The 22,596-nt window shown below is 56.1% G+C and overlaps 1 protein-coding gene and 1 pseudogene across 1 annotated transcript; one reads left to right on the forward strand and one right to left on the reverse strand.

The window, feature by feature from the left end:
* Positions 1 to 5,189: 5,189 nt before the first annotated feature.
* LOC109370442 (uncharacterized) lies at positions 5,190 to 10,261 on the reverse strand. Its single transcript, XM_085239374.1, has 9 exons — positions 9,488 to 10,261; positions 8,329 to 8,456; positions 8,056 to 8,117; positions 7,483 to 7,636; positions 7,018 to 7,274; positions 6,733 to 6,818; positions 6,254 to 6,345; positions 5,653 to 5,749; positions 5,190 to 5,526 (listed from the first exon to the last, which is right to left on the reverse strand). Exons 1-9 carry the CDS (start codon positions 9,499 to 9,501, stop codon positions 5,190 to 5,192), a joined length of 1,227 nt encoding a protein of 408 aa, XP_085095500.1. The 5' UTR covers positions 9,502 to 10,261.
* Positions 10,262 to 19,916: 9,655 nt separating this feature from the next.
* On the forward strand, positions 19,917 to 21,507 carry LOC146543105 (igE-binding protein-like; annotated as a pseudogene).
* The last annotated feature ends 1,089 nt before the right edge of the window (positions 21,508 to 22,596 follow it).

Genomic DNA, 22,596 nt, shown 5'->3' on the forward strand with positions numbered 1-22,596 from the left:
GGCGGCCATGCGGTCACACTCTCCCCCTGGTCCCCCTCCCATCTGACCATTAGAGCCCCTGCCACTCCAGTTCCCCCAGTCCTTTTCGACCCCCCACCTCAGTGCCCCCCACTCTCCATTCTTATCCCCAGGGTCCCTTCCCCTCCTCCACCTCATCCCTCCCCTTCCATTCCCCCATTCTGGTCCTCCCCCCCCAGTACTCCCCTCAGTCCCTCGTTCCGACTCCTAGAGTCCCCTGTTGTCCCCCTTAACACCCCCCAGTGAGTCCTTCCATTCTTACCCTAATGATCCATTCACCCCCCAACCCATATTTTTTCCAATTCCCCCATTCTGATCCCTACATTCTTCTTCAACCCTCCATGTCAGTGCCCCTTCCCCCCCCACTCAGTTCCCCATTCTTACCCCCAGGGTCCCTTCCCTTCCCCTCCCCCACTGCCCCGACCCCTCTTATTCCTCCACACCGATCCTCTCTCCCCCCAGTACCCTCCTCAGTCCCCCATTCTGCCCCCTAGAGTCTCCTATCCACCCCCCCCCCCATGAAACTCTTCATTCTGACCACGTGTCCTCTCTCCCCACCCAGTGATTCCCCCTATTCTTACCCTAAGGGTCCCTTGCCCCCATTCCCCCATTCTGATCCTCCCCCAGTGAATCCCCCCACAGCCTCCTATAGCCCTTATATTACTCTACAGCCCTCTTTAGCTCCATAGTACCCAACAGCCCCCCATATCCCTCCATAGCCTCCCAAAGCCCAATATGACCCTACAGCCCCCCGATATCGCCCCACACCTTTCTATAACTCCATATTACTCTTCAGCCCCCATATATCTCCTCACAGCTCCCTATAGCCCCCGATTACCCTACAGTCCCCCAGTATCCCCCCACAGCCCCCTATAGCCTTCTATTACCCTATAGACCCTCTATATTCCCCAACAGCCCCCTATAGACCCGTATTACCTTACATCCCCTCTATAGCCCCCAATAGCCCTTTATAGACCCATATCACCGTACAACCCCTCTATAGCCCCCCCACAGCTCCATATTCCCCTATGTTCTCTCACAGCTACTTCTATCCACAGATACTCCTGGAGCCCACTACAGCCCCATATCCTTCCATATTTACCCCAATAGCCCCTCCCCAGCCCCACCTACGCCTATAGCCTTCTGATCGTTCTGTACTACCCTATACCTCCCACAGACCCATATTACCCTAAAGCCTTCCTATATCCCCCCACAGCCTCCCATAGCCCTTTATTACCCTACAATCCTTCTACGTCCCACCATAAAGCAATAAGGCCCCAGATAACTCTACAGCCCCCCATATCCTCTTACAGCGCCCTATAGCCCCATATAACCCTTTATCTCCCTCATAGTTCCATATTACCCTACAGCCCCCCATAGACCCCAAAGCACCCTATAGCCCCATATTACCCTATATCTCCCTTATAGTTCCATATTACCTTACAGCCCCCATAGACCCCAAAGCACCCTATAGCCCCATATAACCCTACAGCCCCATTATATCCCCCCACAGCCCCCCACAGCACTGTATTACACTACAGCCCCCCTATAGCCCCAAAAAGCCCCCTATAGCCTCATATTACCTTACAGCCTTGCTATAGCCCCCCACAGCTCCCCTACAGCACCCCTATCTCACCCCAAAAGCCCTCCCATTACCCTATAACCCCTCTGAAGCCCCACATCCCCCAGTATCCAACCCTGTAGCCCCCTGTACCCACAGCCCAGCTCAGCCCCAGGGGGCACCGGGAGCTCGGGGAGCTCGGCCTGGATGCGGGGGAGAGGGGCCTCGTGGTGTGCCCTGTTGTCATAGGGGAGGGGATGTGCGATTGGGATTGGGATTGGGATTAGGGATGTGGGATTGTGACTGGGACGAGGGATTGAGAGTGACAGGTGGGCGATGGGCTTGGGATGAGGGATTGGGAATGAGATTTGGAGTTGGGATGTGGGATATGTTGGGTGAGGGATTGGGATATGGGGTGTGGGGGTGTGGATATGGGATGGATACGGGATGGGATACCGGGAAATGGGAAACATATGGGATGGGCTCTGGATATGGGATGGACTTGGAATGGATATTGGGATATGGGGCTGGTAGTGGCAGCTGAGGGACACCATGGGCCATCTGTGGCACCCCATCCTTCCCCGGAGGTGGGCATGGGGAGCTGGGGGACTGTGACACGGCACCAATGGCTGCAGGCAGAGCTGTAGCAAAGCGAAGACAAAGCAAAAGCACAAGACTCCTTGCTATCTGCTCTTCATTGCAAGGTGACAGTTCTTCAGAGCACACTCCACCAGATTGCCCCTCTGCTGACGGATCCTCTTCAGTGCACCAATGGCCAGAACGGCACAAAGGGCCGTTTTCTGCAAGACCTTTCTTGTATTTTCCTCCATCTGGTCCAACAACCGATGGTTTTCTGTACAAGAAGAGAGACTCTTCTCAAAAAATAGGGCAGTTCTTTTCCCTACTGCATACCCCAGGGTGGCTTCAGGTCAGAACGCCAAGGGGAGGCAGCCGTTTCTTTGCCTCTCTTTATCCCTTCCCTGCAAGCTGCCCAGCTGCATTGTTCTGCTCCTGAGCTGTGCCAGCGCCTCCCAAAAACCCTTCTCTCTTCCTTTTCTTTTCTTTTCTTTTCTTTTCTTTTCTTTTCTTTTCTTTTCTTTTCTTTTCTTTTCTTTTCTTTCTTTTCTTCTCTTTTCTTTCTTTTCTTTTCTTTTCTTCTCTTTTCTTTTCTTTTCTTTCCTTCTTTCTTTTCTTTCTTTCTTTTTTTTCCTTTCTTTTCCTTTCTTCTTCCTTTCTTTCCTTTCCTTCCTTTTCTTCCTTTCCTTCCTTTCCTTTCCTTTCCTTTCCTTTCCTTTCCTTTCCTTTCCTTTCCTTTCCCTTTCCTTTCCCTTTCCTTTCCTTTCCTTTCCTTTCCTTTCCTTTCCTTTCCCTTTCCTTTCCCCTTTCTTTCCCCTTTCCTTTCCCCTTTCCTTTCCCCTTTCCTTTCCCCTTTCCTTTCCCCTTTCCTTTCCCCTTTCCCCTTTCCCTTTCCCCTTTCCCCTTTCCCCTTTCCCCTTTCCCTTTCCCCTTTCCCTTTCCCCTTTCCCCTTTCCCCTTTCCCTCCCTTTCCCCTTTTCCCCTTTCCCCTTTCCCCTTTCCCCTTTCCCCTTTCCCCTTTCCCTTTCCTCCTTTCCCCTTTCCCCTTTCCCCTTTCCCCTTTCCCCTTTCCCTTTCCCCTTTCCTTTCCCCTTTCCTTTCCTTTCCCTTTCCCTTTCCCCTTTCCCCTTTCCCCTTTCCCTTTCCTTTCCTTTCCTTTCCTTCCTTTCCTTTCCTTTCCTTTCCTTTCCTTCCCTTTCCTTTCCTTTCCTTTCCCCCTTTCCTTTCCTTTCCTTTCCCCCTTTCCTTTCCTTTCCTTTCCTTTCCTTTCCTTTCCTTTCCTTTCCTTTCTCTTTCCTCCTTTCCTTTCCCCTTTCCTTCCCTCTTCCCTTCCTTTCCTTCCCTCTTTCCTTTCCCCTTTCCTTTCCCCTTTCCTTTCCCCTTTCCTTTCCCCTTTCCTTCCCCTTTCCTTTCCCCTTTCCTTTCCCCTTTCCTTTCCCCTTTCCTTTTCCCTTTCCTTTCCCTTTCCTTTCCCTTTCCTTTCCCCTTTCCTTTCCCCTTTCCTTTTCCTTTCCCTTTCCTTTCCTTTCCTTTCCTTTCCTTTCCTTTCCTTCCTTTCCTTTCCTTTCCTTTCCTTCTTCCTTTCCTTTCCTTTCCTTTCCTTTCCTTTCCTTTCCTTTCCTTTCCTTTCCTTTCCTTTCCTTTCCTTTCCTTTCCTTTCCTTTCCTTTCCTTTCCTTTCCTTTCCTTTCCTTTCCTTTCCTTTCCTTTCCTTTCCTTTCCTTTCCTTTCCTTTCCTTTCCTCCTTTCCTTTCCTTTCCTTTCCTTTCCTTTCCTTTCCTTTCCTTTCCTTTCCTTTCCTTTCCTTTCCTTTCCTTTCCTTTCCTTTCCTTTCCTTTCCTTTCCTTTCCTTTCCTTTCCTTTCCTTTCCTTTCCTTTCCTTTCCTTTCCTTTCCTTTCCTTTCCTTTTCCTTTCCTTTCTTTCCTTTCCTTTCCTTTCCTTTCCTTTCCTTTCCTTTCCTTTCCTTTCCTTTCCTTTCCTTTCCTTTCCTTTCCTTTCCTTTCCCTTTCCTTTCCTTTCCTTTCCTTTCCTTTCCTTTCCTCTTTCCTTTCCTTTCCTTTCCTCTTTCCTTTCCTTTCCTTCCCCTTCCCTTCCCTTCCCTTCCCTTCCCTTCCCTTCCCTTCCCTTCCCTTCCCTTCCCTTCCCTTCCCTTCCCTTCCCTTCCCTTCCCTTCCCTTCCCTTCCCTTCCCTTCCCTTCCCTTCCCTTCCCTTCCCCTTCCCCTTCCCCTTCCCCTCCCCTTCCCCTTCCCCTTCCCCTTCCCCTTCCCCTTCCCCTTCTCCTTTCCCTTCCCACCAGGGATCCAAAGGAGCAGCGAGCTGGAAGGAAACAGTCTCCTCTCTGGCCTCCCACTGAGCTACGCCTTTCAAATGCTGGCAAACCCTGGGCTTTGGTGTGCTCTGCGTGACCAGAAGGGAGCGTGACTTTGGAAAATGAGGAACTCGAGATCCCAAGGCTCCAAGGAATGTAGCCACCCCATCTGCCAGAGCCAAGGGGTCTTGGGAGAGTCCCCATTGTCCCTCTGCTCTGCTTCAAGGAGATGTCACTGCCTGCTGCCTATTATCAGAGCAAAGGGAGGTTCTCCTTTATGTACAGCTGACGGAGAGATGAAGACACAACGGGTAGATGTTAGCCCGTCCAGTTTATTACAAACCCAAGTTGTTTCAGGAGATGGGGAAGGGAAGACGGGCGATAGAAAAGATGGTTGAAATGTGGTTCTTCAGATGTTGATCTTCAGTGATGGGTCATCAGGGGTTGTTGTTCGGTTGATGACAACACAAACTTATTTGTAATTCCGAAGGAGGCTGAGTCAGCTCTCTTTGGAGGGGCAGCTTCTGGTTTTGGGATCTCAGCAGGAACTCCTTGGTTCCCAACTTCCGGGCCTTGCCAGCAGATAAGAGGGAGCAGGCAGGTGCCTACCTGCATCCTGTTTTCCATGGGATACGATGGCATCGTTCCCCAGCTCTACCATACCAAGTGGGAGTTTCTGGTCCCAGGGATGGCACAGATGGGAATCGCACACCTGTCTGGCAGCCTCAGGTGGAGCTCTGCTTCTCCTGGCCACCCCACGTCCTGCTCAGCGTGGGCAGGACTGGACAGGACATCTCCCACCTTTCAGGGAGCCCCGCTCTGCTCTTTGGCGGCTGACCCTGCCTGGGTCTGGTTCCCTTGTGTGTCAGTGGCACCGCAGGGGAGGTGCGCTCCTCGAGCAGGCTGGTCTCGGAGCTGGAGGTGGCTTTCAGCACGCTGTGTTGTTCTTCCTTGTCACTTGGAGCTTGTGCTGCCTGTGCTGGACCCATCTCTGATGCTTCTCCCTTCTTTTTCTGAGGCTTCTTTTTGGCAGAAGACGCCTCCGGGATCGCTGGCAGCTGACTGAAAGGACAGAGTGGGAGGGGTCTGCCTGAGTGGGTGATGGCTTTGGGACCGTATCCTGCAGCCCCGGGCCAGGATCCTGGGGAAACACTCCGTGCAGACCCGACCTTGAGCCTGCAGTCTCACCTGGCCTTCCTCTTGTTTTCATTTGTTCTCTCCTCATTTTCCACCAGAAAGGTGACGTGGATCCAGCTGGGGAGGGGTGGCAATTCAGGACATTCCTCTGGAATTGGGAAGGAGAGATCTGGTCAGAGGAGACTGACTGTGGACCTGCTGCCCGGTGACACGCAGGGGTGCTCAGGCTTGTCCCAAAGCACCCGAGAGGGCCGCTCTGCTCCCCTCGCAGATGCAGAGACCGCGGGCCCTCTGTGCCTCGTGCCCAGCTCCTCCTCTCCGGGGTGCAGCTCTGTTTTGGGACTGCATTAATGGCTTTGCTTTGGGAAAGAGGAGCTGGGTGGTGCCTGGGAGGCAACAGTCTCCTCTGGGGGAAAGAGGACTGGGCCTAGAACCCCCCCTGGTCTTGCCATACCCAGGGATGACAGCACTCGTGGGAACATGGCACCCAGCGCCTTAGATTTGATGAGGACGACGTGTGGTCAGGAGGAGAGGCAGTGCCGAGCTGGTGGAATGGTTTCCCAAGTCAGAGCCTTTGGGTGACGGTGGGATTGGGATTTTCCCATCGCCCATTGGTTGCATTCGGATGGAGTGGGGCTGGCAGCTGCTTTACCTTTCTTGTCCTGGCCAAGAGGTGGCACTGGCACTTTCGAGGCCCTGCGGGGTTTCCCAGGCGGTGGTTTGGGTACAAACTCCCGTTTAAACCTGTAAAAAAGGAGAAGACATGGCGTGAGCCAGGGCTCCAGCTGCCCTTTCTGCTGGCTGGGATCACCTGCTCACAGGCAGATGGTCGCCTTGCCTAAAGGCCGTTCTTCCCAGGATCGACTGCGCCCCAGTACCAAGGACTGACCTAGGAAACGGAGTCACCCAGGCCACGATGGGATGAAAACATCACCTAAATTCCTTCATCTCTCCCATCAGGTCTACCTCACGGAAATGTCCACAGCCCAGGGACACAGTGCCACGCTTTTCTGTTTTTTTGCCTGTGTTCCCATGGCAGGACACCCACGGTCACAAGGAGCAAACGCTTCTGCAGGAGAGCTGAGCAGCTGCAAGTGGGCAAGCAGGGGCTGCAGCCACGAACATACTCACCAGGGAAAGACGACGACTCGGCCGGAGGACGTCAGGGAGGCTACAGCTGCCACCCGGGACACCACCATGTCCAGCAGCCAGGGCACCTGCGGGGGAGGAACGGGGAGGATGTGGGACGTCCTCGTCTCAGCTGAGGCACTGCAGACTGGAGGAGCCCGAGGCCGTGAGAGCTGACAGCAGCACAGCACTTGCATGGCCCGAGCAGCTGGCCAGGTCCTGGTGAGCCATGCGCAGGCAGCTCTGGGCTCGTGGGACTGCCCAGGCCACGCAGAAACAAAACCTCACCTTGAGAACAACTTTTTCTAGGCTCTCTTTCCCGTTGATCCTCTCGAGGAAGTCATAGTAGAACTTCATCTGGACTCTCATTTCCTCGATGAGGAGCACTCCTATGTCCTTCAGGACAAAGGCGATGTTCTCCCCCTTCCTCAGGCAGTGGAAGACGAGTGATGTAGTGTCAAATATGCAGGCCGTCCCTGTCTGCCAGGTCACAGATGCGGCTGCAGCCACCTCTGCGTATTTGAGGGGCTCCACCTCCTTATGGCCTGGAAAATCACACGGCACAGTCTGTCGTGCAGGAAGCGGCATTTCCACCACCGCTTCACGAGTGAGACTCATTGCAGTCACCAGCCAGGACATCCCCGTATTTGGATGGGCCCCGTGGAGGGAGGATGAGGTTTGCTTTTGGGAAGGGAGGCGAGAGCCCCTCTTGTCCTGACTGTGCAGCAAGAAAGGGTTTCAGCCCCCTCCTACCTGTTGGGCATTCCTCCCTCTCCATCAGGTTATGGCTGCCCACAAGGTTCCTGGCCAGACGAAACGCAGGCCACTGCAGAGTCACGGTTCCATCCTCAGCTTCAACCCCCTCGGAGGCCATGCTGAAGGAACCGAAGGTGGGAATTCGGACATCCTGTGCGTGGAAGAGAAGGGAAGGGCTGAAGAGTTAAGGCTGGAGGAAGAGCTGAAGGTTGCCCCGTCTGGGGACTGTGCCTCGGGTCCTGCCGTGCCCTCTCCCACTGTTCGGAAGTGGGAGAGCTTTGGGAAGGAGCTGCCCCGTCCTCTCCCTCCGTCTGCCCTCCCAAAACACAGCACAGCAGTCAGGGCGGAAGCAACTTCATGGAAGCCAGAGGTTTCCAGAGACTGGGATCAGCCCCACATCACTGGTGCAGTCACACCATGCATGCAGGAGCCTCGCTGGTACTTTACGGGGATTTTTGGGCTCAGTTCCCCGCTTTCTGTGCAGGGGAAGAGTCATTGCATTCTACGGCCCAAGGCGAGGGGACTCCCCACCCCTCCAGGCAGCCAAGCAGGAAGAAGGCGCCGACCCACCTTGCGTAGCAGGAGCTGCTCTTGGATGTAGGCGGCCACCGCATCCCAGACAGCAACTCGCTCTGCAGGGCAAAGGAAAAGCAGGTCACACTCTGCTTCTGCCGCTTCTCCCACTGGCTCAGGGTAGGAGGGAGGTGGCAGGTGGAAAATGTCGTTGCTGTCCCCAGCCCCAGACGGAGGCAGCCCTGAGATGGTCCCCATGCTGGGTCTGGCCCGCTCGGTGCCAGGACTCGCTGGCAGCTCTGCTCCCGTGCTGGCTGTGGGCCTGCGTACCTTTGGTGGTGACCTCTGGCATTCCGTAGTCACGCTGTGTCGCGGGGCCATCTTCCCAGAACTTAATCTTGGCCCGCTTCGCACCGGCAGGATGCTGCGCATCAGCAACAGCCACGTGGGAGCTCATCCTTCAGATGCGTCTGCTCTCTGTCGGATGCTCCTTCAGGATGTGGGACCCTCCGCTGCGCATCAGCTTCAGACCCCTCCTGGCTGGCCGCATCACAAACGTCACCATGGCGACACGGTGACAGCTGGCCGGTGCTGCCTGCTGCCCATGATGACGCCGGCACAGCAGCCTGCTGCCCACAGCCTGCTGACGCGGCTGGAGCCCAGCTCTGCCCCTTGGTGGCTGGCACTCCCCAGACCTGGAGCCCTTGTGTGCCGGCAGCACCACACCGCAGGTGTTGCTGGTGGCCCCTCAGGCAGGCTGGCCTCAGCGTCAGATGCTGAGCCCGCCATCGTCCGAGGTTCTTCTTGTCCTGGCCTGAGCTCCTCGGTCCTAAACTTCAACCACTTGGTCCATCGGGAGCTTGGTGGCTGCAGTGCACACTTGCTCCCTTTGGGCACCAGGCCGGCCCTCGAGCTCCATGAAGACCATGGGGCGGGTTTCGCTGCCTTGACTCGGCCCAGGTCTGCTGCTCAGCCTTGGCTTCCTCGTTCGTTTGGCCGGATGCTTTTCAGGCAGAAGACAGCCCTGGAACACCTGTGCCCTCTTAGCCATGGCCAGCCGAATGCCTGGAGAGGGTGGGACCGAGAACCAGCATTTCCAGGGTGCTCTGCAGCAGGCATCTGTTCTCTGCTTCCCTGCTCAAGTGAGCGTTCAGTTTCTCTAAGAGCGAGAGGAAGGAAATGTCATTTCAAAGAGCATTTCAAAGGACATGTGATACCCCAAAAATCAGCTCGGACATGGGACTGGTTTTTAGTCAAAATACAGTTGGGGAGAGAAAAATGCATAGACTTCCACTGAATGAAATTGCAGTTATTTTACATGGAGCCTGCATTCCAGGGAGGCTGAAGCTTCCCCCCAACGCTCCATTCCACAGTGCTGCCATGCGACAGATGGCAGCAGAGGGGCACTGTGACAAACTGCCATCTGACACCGAAGTGTGCGTGAAGCAGAGGTGTGGAACTGAGCTCCTTTGTGCAGAATACATGGCACCCACTGACATTCATGGCTTTAGACTCCACGGCTGCTGCTGTCCTCTCTTTCTGTGGCTTTAATCATAGAATCACGAGGTTGGAAACAACCTGCAAGATCATCTGGTCCAACCGTCCTCCCGCCACCATTGCTACCACAAGCCTTTAAACCATATCTAAACCATATCTAAACCATATCTAAACCATGTCTAAACCATATCTAAACCATATCTTAGCCTCTCTGGCTGCGTCTTTAGGCCCTAGAGCTCGAGCCGGCCCGCAACAATGTGCATTTTAAAACGGCTCACGGAAGTAAGAGAACACAGAGCTCTGCTGGCTATTTCTAGAACTGGGATAGGGACAGGAGAGCGTGCTCAGCCTTGTGTGGTTGGTTGTACCCAGCAATACCAACCATGGCTGAAAACATCTCGACATCTTTATTAGGCACTCCTCTGTCTGCCTCTTTTTGTCTCTGTTTCCTGGAATGCAGGGATTTCTCTTAGTGGCCCACAAACACTGCCAGGATAAGCAAGTCTAAATTACCAGTGTTCTTTGCCCTCCTTGAGAGAAGATGGCTGTACGTGAGGGCAGGAGGAGGTGGGGACAAGGGTCAGAAGCAAGGGCAGAGTGGTTTCTTTGTTGCTCAGTGGAAGGAAGGACTGTGTCTTCTGCTGGTGGATTTGCCATCGTGTTTCTTACAAGGACTGACAGTGGGATGAGACGTGCCCTGAAGCGGGAGTGCTTGCCAGTAGGCAAAAGAGAAATGCAAATGATGCCAGTAAGTCTCTGCACTGCACTGGAGGCGGAGCGGGTGCACAGGCACAGGCATCGCCACAGGCAGCCGGGCCAGGGCCATTCGGGACGCGCGCGGTGATGACGCAACGACGGCGCAACCGCGGACGGAAAGAACCCTGCGCGCAGCGCCTGCCCCGTTCCGCGGGCCGACCAATGGCGGCGTGGCGGAGGCGAGGCCGAGCGCGGGCTCTCCGCCAATGGCGGCTGCGGACAGGGGCCGCCGCGATGGCGCTGGTGCGCCGGCGGAGCCACGGGGCTCCGTGCGGGGAAAGCAGCGCTCCACCGCCCCGCGTCCTCGCCGCCGCCCGCGCCGTGCCTCGGGGACACCGGGCGGTCGGGGGAAGGTGGCGCGGGGGTACCACCGCCGGCCCCGTCCGCCCCCCGTCAGAACTGAGCCGTCTTCTGTCATTGCGCAGCCAGGCTGCGAGAAGCGGCAGCTGACCGCGAGCGGCGGGACCCGGCCGGTGTCCGGGAGCGGCTCCTGGCTGAGCCGGGCAGCCCCGAAAGAGCGGCAGCGATCGCACGGGTCGAGGCGCGTTGCAGCCCGGCACGGAGTCAGGCGGGCGCTTCGGTTCTCGTCGGCTCCGAGCAGCAGCGCTGCGCTGAGCTGCTGCCCCGCAGCTGCAGTCCCCACGTGCCGGTTTCCGTCTGTCTGTCTGTCCCCGTGCGGAGCTCCCGGAGCTGCGTGAAGCCGACGTGGAGCCGCTTCGTGTTGGCCCCGAGGAGGGAAGCCGTGAGGGGGAATGACTGTTAGGCTGGGAGCTGGTTGGGAACGCGGTCATTTCTCTGTTTATTGCTCTGTGTGTTACGTGATTAAATGTTTAGCGCTCGTTTTTCAGCACTTCTGTGTGCAGTCATTTCTGCAGCTCCAGTAACCTCCCCGTCCCCGTGCGCACCGCTGCAACCACCAGCTCCGTTCCTGCCCCCGCTTCCCCTTCCCTCCTTGGCTTGGGGTGGGATTCCGGGAGAGCTGGGGCGGCTCAGCAGGGCCGGGCACCTTGCTGTACAGGAGGGACCTTAACACTTAGCACTTGCACTTAACTTGTCCCTTCACAGATCGCTGCTCTCTGGATGCACCGAGGTCAGCTCACGGTGCCCAGCTGCTGCTAAAAGGGACGTGGAGGCTCAGACTGAAAGCACAAATGTCCATGCTGCGGTTCAGGTCTCAGGCTGCAGAGAATGCCTGGCCCCGTCACTGCTACAGAGGGCAGCAGGGATCCCAGCTGTGTGCGCTGTGAGCAGGTGGGTGATCTGCTCAGCATGGCAGGAGAGCTAGAGGAGGAAGTAGAAAGGTTCTTGTGCTGATGGGGGATTTCAGCCACCCAGATATCTGCTGGGAGAGCGGCACAGCGGGTGGCAGACAATGCAGCAGTTCCTGGAGTCTGCCAAGGATAACCTCCTGGTGCAGGTAATAGATGGACCGACCCGGGGTGAAGCCTTACTGGACCCGGTGCTCACCAATGCAGAGGAGAGCATCAGAGAGGTTAAGACTGGAGGCAGTCTGGGCTGCAGTGACATGCCCTGGTGGAGAATGAGAACGCCCTGCTTGAAGAATGCAGGCCTGGCAAAAAGTGGAGTCAAGACCCTGAACTTCAGGAAAACTCCACGTTTTCCTCCTGTGCTTCAGTGCCACCTTCTTTTGTGCCCACCATTGATCTGCAGTAAGTAAGGCCTGAGTGGCCAAATGTTGGTCCGTGCGGTCCGTGATGGTGCTGCACATGGCCTGGAGAGTATTTTGCAACCTGCCCATGGCCAGCCAGTGGGTCTCCCTGCCCACTCTGTAGCTGGGGAACTGACAATCTGGATCTTTCTCCCTTCCCATTACCTGACCCAGCTCTGGACTCTGATGGAAAAAGAGATCGCAGTGTTTAATGGGAACTTCTCTTATCTGTTTGTGATTCTAGGTGACTACACTGGTTCTTTTAATCCAGTGTTCTGGTCAGACACAGCTTTTGTTCCTGAGGTGGAACCCAGAGGTAAATCACTGCCAGGACAGAGCCTTTGGGGCTCCCCCTCCCCTTCTCTTCTCCTCCCCTCTCTGTCCCCTTTCAGTTCTCTTCCCCTCCCCATCTCCAGACAGTTCCACACATGGATTGCTGTGTATCAGCACGGTGCCACTGCAGGCACCTGGCACCTGTGGTTGAGATGCTGCTGTGTGGAAGGGAGAAAAGGGTGCCATGGAGTGATGCCCCGTTGTTCCCATCTGGAGATGGATATGGCCGTGTTTGATAAGAGCTGCTTTGTCCTGTTTGTTTACAGATGTGAGTGGAGGTGAATGGGATGCAGAATCCCAGCCGGCTCCCTGGACGGAAGCTCTGGCAGATGGCATGGGTACGTCATGGCTTTTTACTTTCTTTGCGAGCTGCCAGCTCACAGCCCTGATGTCAGCCAGGCACGCCTGCAGGAGTGAGAGCACAGAGCTGCACGTGCGTGCCCTGTCCCTGCACCATCCCCTGCTACCATCTGCTCCTCAGCTGTGCCGTTACGCAGTGACACAGATTGTGGTGTATGACGGAAAGCTCTCGTGGTTCTGTGCTTGCAGAAATGCCTCCAGAGAGGGCCGTGCCAAACCTGCAGCTGCTTCCCACACCGGAGCCCCGCTGGTATCCCAGGGGTGGGTAGGGTAGTCTGTCTGGATGGACTTCACCAAACAGAGTGCTCCGTTCAGTAGCTAGTTCATCTGAAACGTGTCCTGGTACATCCCGTGAGACAGAGAGGAAAGTTGGCAAGACAAAGATTCTTGCAGAGGTTTTTTTTCTCACATTCTACAGACAGTCACGATGGAGAATGCAGCGCCTGGTGAGCATATTTCTATATGTGGAAAACATTGATGTCTTCTGAGAAGTAGTGCCCCCTGAAGATAATATCTTCCTGACAAGAGCAGATATTTACAGTCCCACTCTGCTACCTTCTTTCTAAAAAGATCGACGGAGAGCCTGTGGATGAGGCTGTGATTCAGGAGGGCAGCAGCTGCATGCTGTTCTTCTCCCACGAGGACACAGAGGATGTTCAAGCGGCTGTTGCTCCAGGTAAAGGCCGTGAACAGAGCTCTGTGGCTGGTGGTTAGAGGTTGCTCCCCTCCCACCAGCTTCCCAAGGACGTAGGAACTTTGTCCTTTGGGAACAAAGCCGCCTGAACCACACTCAGCAGACGGCAATAAGCAGCAGCAATCTTCCTCCCACAGTTCCTGCATCCCAGGGAAGCGTTGTTCCAGGAGGCCACAGAAATGAAACACAACGTTTCATGGCAGTGTCAGAGCTCTGAGGAGATTGCCAGCTAGGCACGAGACGCAGCAGTGACCACCATTGTTCCTTCAGGTGCGGGTGCTGAAGAACATGCAGCTCATGAAGAACCTGCTGAAGTGCACGGTGTCCCTGTGGAAGATGTCTCCATGTTCTCCTTCAAAGGTGCTTTTGCTTTGTTTGTTGCTGTGCTCCTTGTAAGGATTCTGTACTGCATTTGTATCCAGCAGCAGAGGCAGAAACACCAGTGAGTTGCTCCACCACCCCATCCCACCACGCTCTTCATTCCAGCACCGCTCTGCGTGGTGCTGGGAGGAAGGAGAGCGGGGGGCTCTCCCATGCCCTCAGCAGTTTCTATCTCTGCAGGCACCTCCTGGAATCCACCAAAGCCCAGTGTGCTGCCTGCAGGGCATCTGGACAGCAAGCTGGCCCCATCCAAAGCAGAGAACAGATGGGTCGGCCCCAGCAGCCTCCACATGTGTCAAGACATCCAGCCTGGGTGCTGCAGATCCCCAACACATCACCCCCCTTAGACCAGAGAGCACCCCAGCTCCGCTGTCCCCAGTGCAGCCCCTGTGGCCCCCCAGCCCGGCCTACATCCCCCCAGCCACGCAGAAGAGATCGAGTCGCCCCAAGCCCCCTGGGCACTGCAACCGTCCCTGCTCCCATCCTCCAGCGGATGGCAGCCGTCCCCCTGGGGAGGGGTGCGGGGACCGCGTCCCACACCTGGACAGCCACTGCTGCCACCAGCTGTGGCTTTCCAGACTGCTCGTGCAATAATGAACAAAAGAGCTATTTCTTAACTCTGCTGGCTGTGTCACATTCTGCTTAATTCTCCCAGAATACATTTACATTGGCTTCTCTTCAGAGTAAGGAGTTTCCACGCTACACTTGCGCAGTGCACAAGTCGTAGCGACCTCGAAGGTCTTTGAGATCACGGAGCAAATCATCGCAGAAGATGTGTTGAGGCAGCTGAGAGATGAAGAAGTGATCTGGGACAGCCGGCATGGCTGCACCAAGGGCAGACCGTGCCTGATCCACCTGGTGCCTTCTGTGATGCAGTGTTGGCACTGATGGACAACAGGAGGGCAATTGATGTCATCTCCCTGGACTTGTGCAAGGCCTTGCCGTGGTCCCACACCACTTCCTTCTCTCTAAGTTGCAGTGCTTAACCACCCTCTCTTTATAGACGTTTTTCCTGACATCCAACCTAAATTCTCCTGGCACAACTTGAGGCCATTTCCCCTCGTCCTGTTACCAGTGAAAAGAGACCAGCCTCCAGGACCCTACACTTGGCCCTATTGAGACTCATGCAGTTTTCTTCAGCCCATTGGCCAATCTGTCCAGGTTCCTCTGCAGTGCCTTTTTCCCCTCCGGCAGATCAACACTCCCTCCCAGCTTGGTGTCACCTGCAAACTTACTGAGGATGAACTCAATCCCCTCGTCAAGATTATTGATAATGATGTTAAATAGGAGCGGCCCCAGCACTGAGCCGTGGGGGACACCGCTCATGACTGGCTGCCAGCTGGGTTTAAGTCCACTGACCACAACTCTTTGGGCCCGGCCATCCAGCCAGTGTTTCACCCAGCGGAGAGTACGCCCATCCAAACCGTGGGCAGCCCGCTTCTCCACGAGGATGTTGTGGAGGACAGCGTCAAAGGCTTTCCTGAAGTCCAGGTAGACCACACTGACAGCCCCACCTTCATCCACTCAGTGGGTCACCTTGTTACAGAATGACATCAGGTTTGTCAAGCGGGATTTATCATTCATATGATCTCAGGAGGCTTTAACCCAACTGCTGAAAGGATATAGAAAGGATATATGACTATGTCATCCCTGTGTCACGGCAATCACACGCCCTGTGCACCTCCTACACTTCACACCCTCCATCCTTCTCACAGCCACACACGGGGCTCTGGGCAGTGGACGTTTCCGTTGTCGGGGTCCTGCTGCCACCTTGCGGTATTGAGACGAACTGCCACCTTCTGTGTGAAACATGAGGAAAAAATACAATTCTAAACCCACAGCACCTCAAAGTCCCTTCAAGAGACCCCAGCTACTGCCCCAAGCCCTTCAGTTCCCCCTGCTGCCCCTCAAAAACCTCAGGAGCGCCAGCAGCACCTCGTGCCTTAGGATGCCCGGTGGATTTCAAGGGATGCACTCATCTCCTGCATTGTGATCACTGGCAAAAATATCCAACGGCGCTGAGCCGAGCTGAGGGGCTCAGTGGTGACATACAGGGAAACCTGCTGTGCTGCAGTGTGTGCCCAGTGCCTCTGGTCCTGCTGTGGGCACCGCAGGGCGCAGCCCGGCTCCGTCCTCTCCTGCGGGGACCGACGGCCGTGCCCGGGATCCCCCTGAGCTCCTCTGCTGCAGGCTGAGCCGCCCCAGCTCTCCCAGAATCCCCGCCCCAGCCATTTCCCACACAGTGCTGAGGAGAGGAGGGGATTTTGGGGGGAGGAACGGGGCAGGTGGTTGCAGTCCTAAGACACAGCCATTTGTGGATGGGGGGTCTTTGGAGCTGCAGAATTGACCGCAGGCTAAAACACAGCAAAACGAACGCTAAACATTTAATCGTTTACCATTCAAAGCAATAAATAGAGAAATGACCGCATTCCCAACCAGCTCCCAGCCTAACAGTCATTCCCCCTCACGGCTTCCCTCCTCGGGGCCAACACGAAGCGGCTCCACCTCGACTTCATGCAGCTCCGGGAGCTCCGCATGGGGACAGACAGACAGACAGAAACCGGCACGTGGGGACTGCAGCTGCGGGGCAGCAGCTCAGCGCAGCGCTGCTGATTGGAGCCGAGCGAGAACCGAAGCGCCTGCCTGACTCCGTGCCGGGCTCCAACGCGCCTCGACCTATGCGATCGCTCCCCCTCTTTCGGGGCTGCCCAGCTCAGCCAGGATCCGCCCCTGGACACTGGCCGGGTCCCGCCGCTCGCGGTCAGCCGCCGCTTCTCGCAGCCCGGCGGCGCAACGACGAAGGACGGTTCGGTTGCGACGGGGGATGGACGGGGACGGACGGGGCCAGCGGTGATGCCCCCGCGCCGCCTTCCCCTGACCGCCCGGCGTCCCCAAAGCATGGGGCGAGCAGCGGCGAGGACGCGGGGCGGCAGGGCGCCGCTTTCCCCGCACGCAGCACCGCGGCTCCGCCGTCGCGCCGGTGCCATTGTGCCGACCCTCCGTCCGCAGCCGCCATTGGCGGAGAGCCCGCGCTCGCCCCCCCCCCTCCGCGCTGCCATTGGTCGGTCCGCCGGATGGGGCGGGCGCTCCGCGCGGGGTTCTTTCCATCATTGCGTCATCATCGCGCGCCGCCTGGCTGCCCGCGGCGCCACCCCGTCCCGCGCTGTGCGCCCGCTCTGCTTCCATGGCCCCGGGGCGGCCAGGCCCTGGCTGGGGCTGCGGGAGGACGACGAGGAGGGCGAGGACGCGGGGGACCGCAGCGAGGCCGAGCCCGCGCCTGCGCCGCCCCGCTCCGCCCTCCCGCCCGGGCCGATCCTTGCCGGCGCTGTGCGGGGCGGGGCTGAGCGCGGGGCGATCGCCTCCTGCTGCTGCCGGCTGCGCTGCTGCCGGTGCAAGCGGGCTTCTTGGCCGCCTGGGCGCTGCTGGCTCACGTTCGGCCGAGCGTCGATCCACACCTCCGGGTCCTTTTCCTGCACGCGGCCTTCAGACCGCTCTGCCCCGAGCCTGCAGCGACGCCTGGGGTTGTTGTGAGCAAAGGGCGGCACCCGGCAGTTGCTGGTGTTGACCCTGGTGCCGTTGGCCTCGGCCGTCGGTCAGCCTGTCCAGATGGCTCTGCGGGGTCTCTGTGTCCTCAGGCAGATAACGGGAGGATGCGGGAGCTGAGGGGCGATGGGAGGGAGGGGAGCGTCCTGCCGTGCCGCCGGCAGCCTGGGGACCACGTGCTGTGGGTGCCGGCACAAAACTCCTCCATCCGTCACCACAGAAGCAAAATGGTGATTCTGACATTATCTTTTGCAGGCGAGGATAACCAAGTCTTTGAAAAATACAGCACCTCCCCGAGAGTGATGAACTGTGCCTTTCTGACCTGAGCCCCGCAGACATCACAGTCCCCAGCCTGGATTGTGACCTGGAGCAGGTCGGCATCGCTAAGGAGCAGCCGAGCCTCTTGGAGGAGGACTTAGAATCAGGCAGCCGGTCCCAGGCACCAGGAAGCACACAGGTGTGATGCAGTCACACTTCTTTCCAAATTCTGTGCTTGATTAAATCCAAACAAATCTCTATGCCATGATGAGCAAACCACACTATCAACCAAATGATGTCAAAATATTCTTTCTCACCCTTCACTTCCCTTTCCTGCACTTGAAGCAGCAACCCGCTGATCATCAGGGGCTCAGTTTGCCATGAGAGATTGTCAGTCATCTGAAGGCTTTGTTGACTGTCAGAGGGCTCCACTGATCATCAGAGATCTTCACTGACTGTCAGAGGGCTTCATTAATCAACAGAGAGTGTCATCGGTCATCAGAGAGGAGATTTGAGGTGCCTAAGGGAGGGGATGTTGGGTAGTGATGCAGGGGAACTGGGACTGAAGGAGGAGGGCTGAAGCAGATCCAAGTGAGGGGCAATTGGCTGCGATAAGGGAGAGGGTAACAGGAGAGTGACCTGGAGACATCGTGTGCGCGGAGGGGGAACAGAGGGTGAAGGGTTTGGCAGGAACTGGAAGGAGGAATTGGGAGAGAGCAGAGGGAGGGTATTGGGGCTGCTTGGCAGCAAGGGGAGCTCCGTCCTTCAGGATTTTGGAGGAGGCAACACAGAGGAGATGGAGAGATCCATGGGTGCAGGACGTGGGGTGCAGGGCATGGAGCTGGGGACCCCTCCCAGCACTTAGGGGCGGCTGCTGCCAGGCAGGGACAGACGTCAGCGGTTCCTGCTGAGCGTGGGGACAAGGACGCAGACACACAGAGCGTGGCTTTGCTGAGGTTTTTATTGATCACTGGAGGATGTCAGTGACCATCAGGGTCTTTGTTCTTCTTCAGAGGACTCCACTGGTCAGCAGAGGATGTCAGAAGCCTTGTCCCTGCAGGGTTTGTGCCCCAGGACTTTGGGCAGGAGGAGGGCTGGTGGCAGCCCAGAGCAGGATGTGGGTCCCCTGTGGACAGCAGCCACAGCCCCTGTCCCCTCTCCACAGTGACTCTGGGCCATCTGTAGGACAGCTCGAGACCCTCCTCCTCTGCACAGTCTCTCAGACCACAAGGGAAGGAATGGGGGTGGCAGTGGTCCCCCTGGAAAGGGGTAGGAGGATGGTGCCTTCCTTCCACTCCATCCCCAGGCCCTGACGCCCAGTGCTCAGAGCTCCAGAGAGCTCCAAGGTCCCTCATTTTCCTTGCTCCAGTGCCACGCTTATTGTAACAGACTTCTTTCTTATGTCCAATCTGAAGACTCTGTCCCTTGCTTTTTGCAGCCCCCCTTGGAATACTGAAGGCTGCCCTCAGGAGGTCTCCCCGGAGCCTTCTCTTCTGCTGGCTGCCAAATTCGATGCATATCATGAAATGCTTCATAAAGACAAAGCAGTAGAATGTCTTTAACCTCAACAAAATAATTTTAAGAAGTCAGATGGACTCTGCTTGTTGTAGTAGGCATTAACGAGGAGTTGGGATGTGACGGGATAGGACCTCCCCTGCTCTGCTATGTAAGTCATCACACGTGCTTAAGGGGTGTAGATGAAGCACATAGGATATATAAATCACTGTTTACTCATAATAAACGCCATGTGCAGCATCCTTATATTGGTGTCAGTGCTGTTATGGTCCTAGCGAGGGGAGATCGCTAGCCCCCGGCAGACCAGACCTCGAGAACAGGGACAACAAGTGGTGCCCCGTGTGAGGCACGTTGGCCCATCATCCCCCTGATGTCCCCCGAGGTCTGGTGTGTGACCTGAGGTCTGGAGTGTAGCCTGATCCTGTGCAGGATGGAATAGGTTGTTAAGGTATTGTTGCAGTTGGGTAAGGAGTTGGATAAGGACTACGGCGGTAGAGATACGCCTTCTAAGAAGGAATTGGCTGCCGTAGTGTCCCGCTTGGAGCAGGAGGGGGTGTGTGAGGACCCCAGGGATATTTTGAATCCCCAGAAGTGGGATGAGATTGCTGCTTGCGCAGCACACAATGAATGCCCAATCAGGTGCCGAGCTTAAAACATGGGGTTTGGTGCTAGGGGCACTGAAAACAGCAAAGGAAGAACGGGAGGCGACGGGGGCTGCTCTACAGCTTCTCAGGCTTATCCCGCTGGTGGGGGGAGCAAGAGGCATGGCTGTAGCAGCTGGTGGAGACGGGAGGGGTAGTCGGGGTGAGAGTCAACAAAGTGTTAACGATCTCCGGAATAAAGGAGAGGATGTGGGGAGCGATATACCTTTTAGGTGTTCGTGCAGTGCCGTGCCCGGTGAGGGGGGACAAGATGGCGACTGCGCTCGACTGCTGCCAACTGCCCTGCCTGTGCCTGACGGAGGGGGGCAAGATGCTGACTGCCCACCGCTGTACCTGGACCCATCTGTTCAGCTACAGCAGCCACGATATCCTTTTAAGGAGATGAGAGAATGCGCGGCCAATCAGGAGTCTTTTTGGCAGAAAACTTCTTATCAGTTAAGGACCTGAGCTGAGGGAGGCAGGGAGGGGAGGTGAAGCGCGGAGGCCTTATCAGCCTGACACGGAGCTGAGGGAAGAGAACAGTGTGGGGGAGGCAGAAGCAGCTTCGTTCTGAGAAACTAAGAGAGGCACACTAACAGACTGGGGAAAGATCAGGTCTAGTCTGAAAGATGAAGGAAGATCATTGGAAGTTTTCCCGGTTGCTGTAAACAATGGAGGAAACTCTGAGTGGGTACCTTCTTGATCCGAAGGACATTACCTGCCTGCTAGACTGCGTGGAGGAGCGAGGCTTGAACTCACCCTTCACCCTGAATGCCTTAGAGGCCATGACATCTGTAGGTCCCCTTTTCCCTTGCAACATAATGAATTTGATGCGTACAGTCCTGTCTCCAATACAGTATACATTATGGTCCTCAGAGTGGATGACAGGATTGTGAGCGGCTATAGAGGCTGCGAAATCATGTCCCGACCACCCATTACCATGGGTCCTCATTAATGCGCTTGGCGGGAATGGTCAGGGGAATGGAGACCCCCCAGGGACAAGCAGCTAGGCTTAGGCCAGGGGAGCTTATGGCGGCTACAGACGTGATGATTCAAGCATTTAAGAGAGTAGCCAAGGGTGTGAAGCCTGTGGACCCTTGGACCAAAGTAATCCAGGGACCGACGGAATCATTCTCTGCTTTTGCGGACAGGCTCCTGATGGCCATACAGGGGTCAGATCTCTCAAAATCGGCCCAAGGTCCAGTTATTATGGACTGTCTCTGGCAGCAGAGCCAGCCGGAGGTCAGGGAACTTCTCTGTGCGGCTCCACAGCTTAGTATGCCTGGGGAGATGATCAAGTATATTCTGGATAAGCAAAAGACAGCATCTCTGACCAATGAAGGGTTAGTGGCGGCTATCGTCGCTGCAGTTGGGGCACGACAGCCCCAGGGACCATGTTATGTGTGCCCCAGGGACCAAGCGGGTCACATTAAGGCAAATTGTCCGATCACGCATGGTGCACGAGGATCGTGGGGCCCAGCCAGGGGGCTGATAGAGCCAATATGTTGGAATTGCGGAGGCCGTGGCCATACTGCCTGCCAGTGTCCAAGTAAGAGCATGCTCGAGAGAGATGAACAGCAGCAGGGAAACGAAGGTGGGAGGGTCCCCTTGGCCCAGGTCCCCTCCCCCGTTCCTTTGACTAGGCCAACCCCAGGTCCTTCCCTCAGGTTCATCACGCGCCCACAGTGGCGCTGACACTGGATTGCCAGGATCGGCCCCTCGTTAAGATCATGGCCTCGTATGCTGGGGATTACCCCCCGACTACGCCGGCCCACAATCTATATTTGTTACCGCATTTATGGATTCTGGGGCAGATGTCACAGTTATATCGGATCGGGAATGGCCAAGTGACTGGCCATTGATTCCATCTCACGCGGTGGCGGGTGTGGGAGGTTCTCTTCCAGCAAAGAGGGCAAAGGATGAAGTCGAAATCATGTCAATAAATAGGGACGGGACCGTTGAAAGACCTGTCCTGATAACTCCTTTGTAGCCCAGGTGCCAGGTACGTTATTAGGGAGGGACTTCTTGAGGGGGCTTGGGGCACGCATTACAAATTTATGATTAGGGCCACTGTCTGCCAATTGTTTGCCACTCATGCCATTCCATTATGCTGGAGACGGGACGTCCGCCCTGTCTGGATAGATCAATGGCCCCTTTCACATGATAAGCTTGCGGCCCTTAAATATTTGCTTGCTCAGGAGCTTCGCCTTGGGCATCTTGAACTCTCACTTAGTCCGTGGAACACCCCTGTGTTCATCGTTAAGAAACGGTCAGGGGCCTATCGCCTGCTACACGACCTACGTGCAGTTAATGCTCAATTGGTCCCCTTTGGAGCCGTGCAGCAAGGTGGCCCTCTTTTATCAGCCGTTCCCGGAGGATGGTCGTTAGTAGTAATTGATCTTAAGGATTGCTTCTTTTTTATTCCTCTGGCAGAGGAAGACCGGGAAGCATTTGCTTTCACTGTTCCAACCGAGAATAATGCTGGGCCTGTCGAAAGGTATCAGTGGCGTGTCCTGCCTCAAGGAATGGCATGCTCTCCCACAATATGTCAGCTTGTGGTGGGGAGAGTACTGGAGCCGGTGAGGGAGGCGTTCCCACAGTGTGTCCTCTGTCATTACATGGATGATCTCTTGCTAGCAGCTCCTTTCCTTCCGGAACTGCAATTGTTGGAATCTAAGGTTGTGGATGTTCTCACAACTGCTGATTTCATGATCTCTGAGCAAAAGATTCAGAGAGGCCCGGAGGTGGTATACCTGGAGTATCAATTTGGACTTGCTATGGTCCACCTGGTGGGGCTTGATATCTGGCCGAATGTCTCAACCCTTTGGGATGTTCAAAAGCTGGTTGGCACAATATAATGGGTTAGAGGGGTTTTGGGGATTCCTGCTCAGCTCATGAAGCCCTTCTATGATCAGCTCAAAGGCGCAGATCACAATGAACCCCGCACTCTC

The sequence above is a fragment of the Meleagris gallopavo genome, chromosome 19 (assembly GCF_905368555.1).
Source record: "Meleagris gallopavo chromosome 19, MGAL_WU_HG_1.1, whole genome shotgun sequence".
Classification (NCBI taxonomy): Eukaryota; Metazoa; Chordata; class Aves; order Galliformes; family Phasianidae; genus Meleagris; species Meleagris gallopavo.

Bases quoted from the DNA above. Each gene is read 5' to 3' on its own strand.
- LOC109370442 (XM_085239374.1), bottom strand. The intron at 7,637-8,055 runs GTGGGTCGGCGC...TTCCACGCACAG, and splicing joins AGCAGCTCCTGCTACGCAAG to GATGTCCGAATTCCCACCTT. The intron at 5,750-6,253 runs GTAAAGCAGCTG...TCCCAATTCCAG, and splicing joins TCTTGGCCAGGACAAGAAAG to AGGAATGTCCTGAATTGCCA.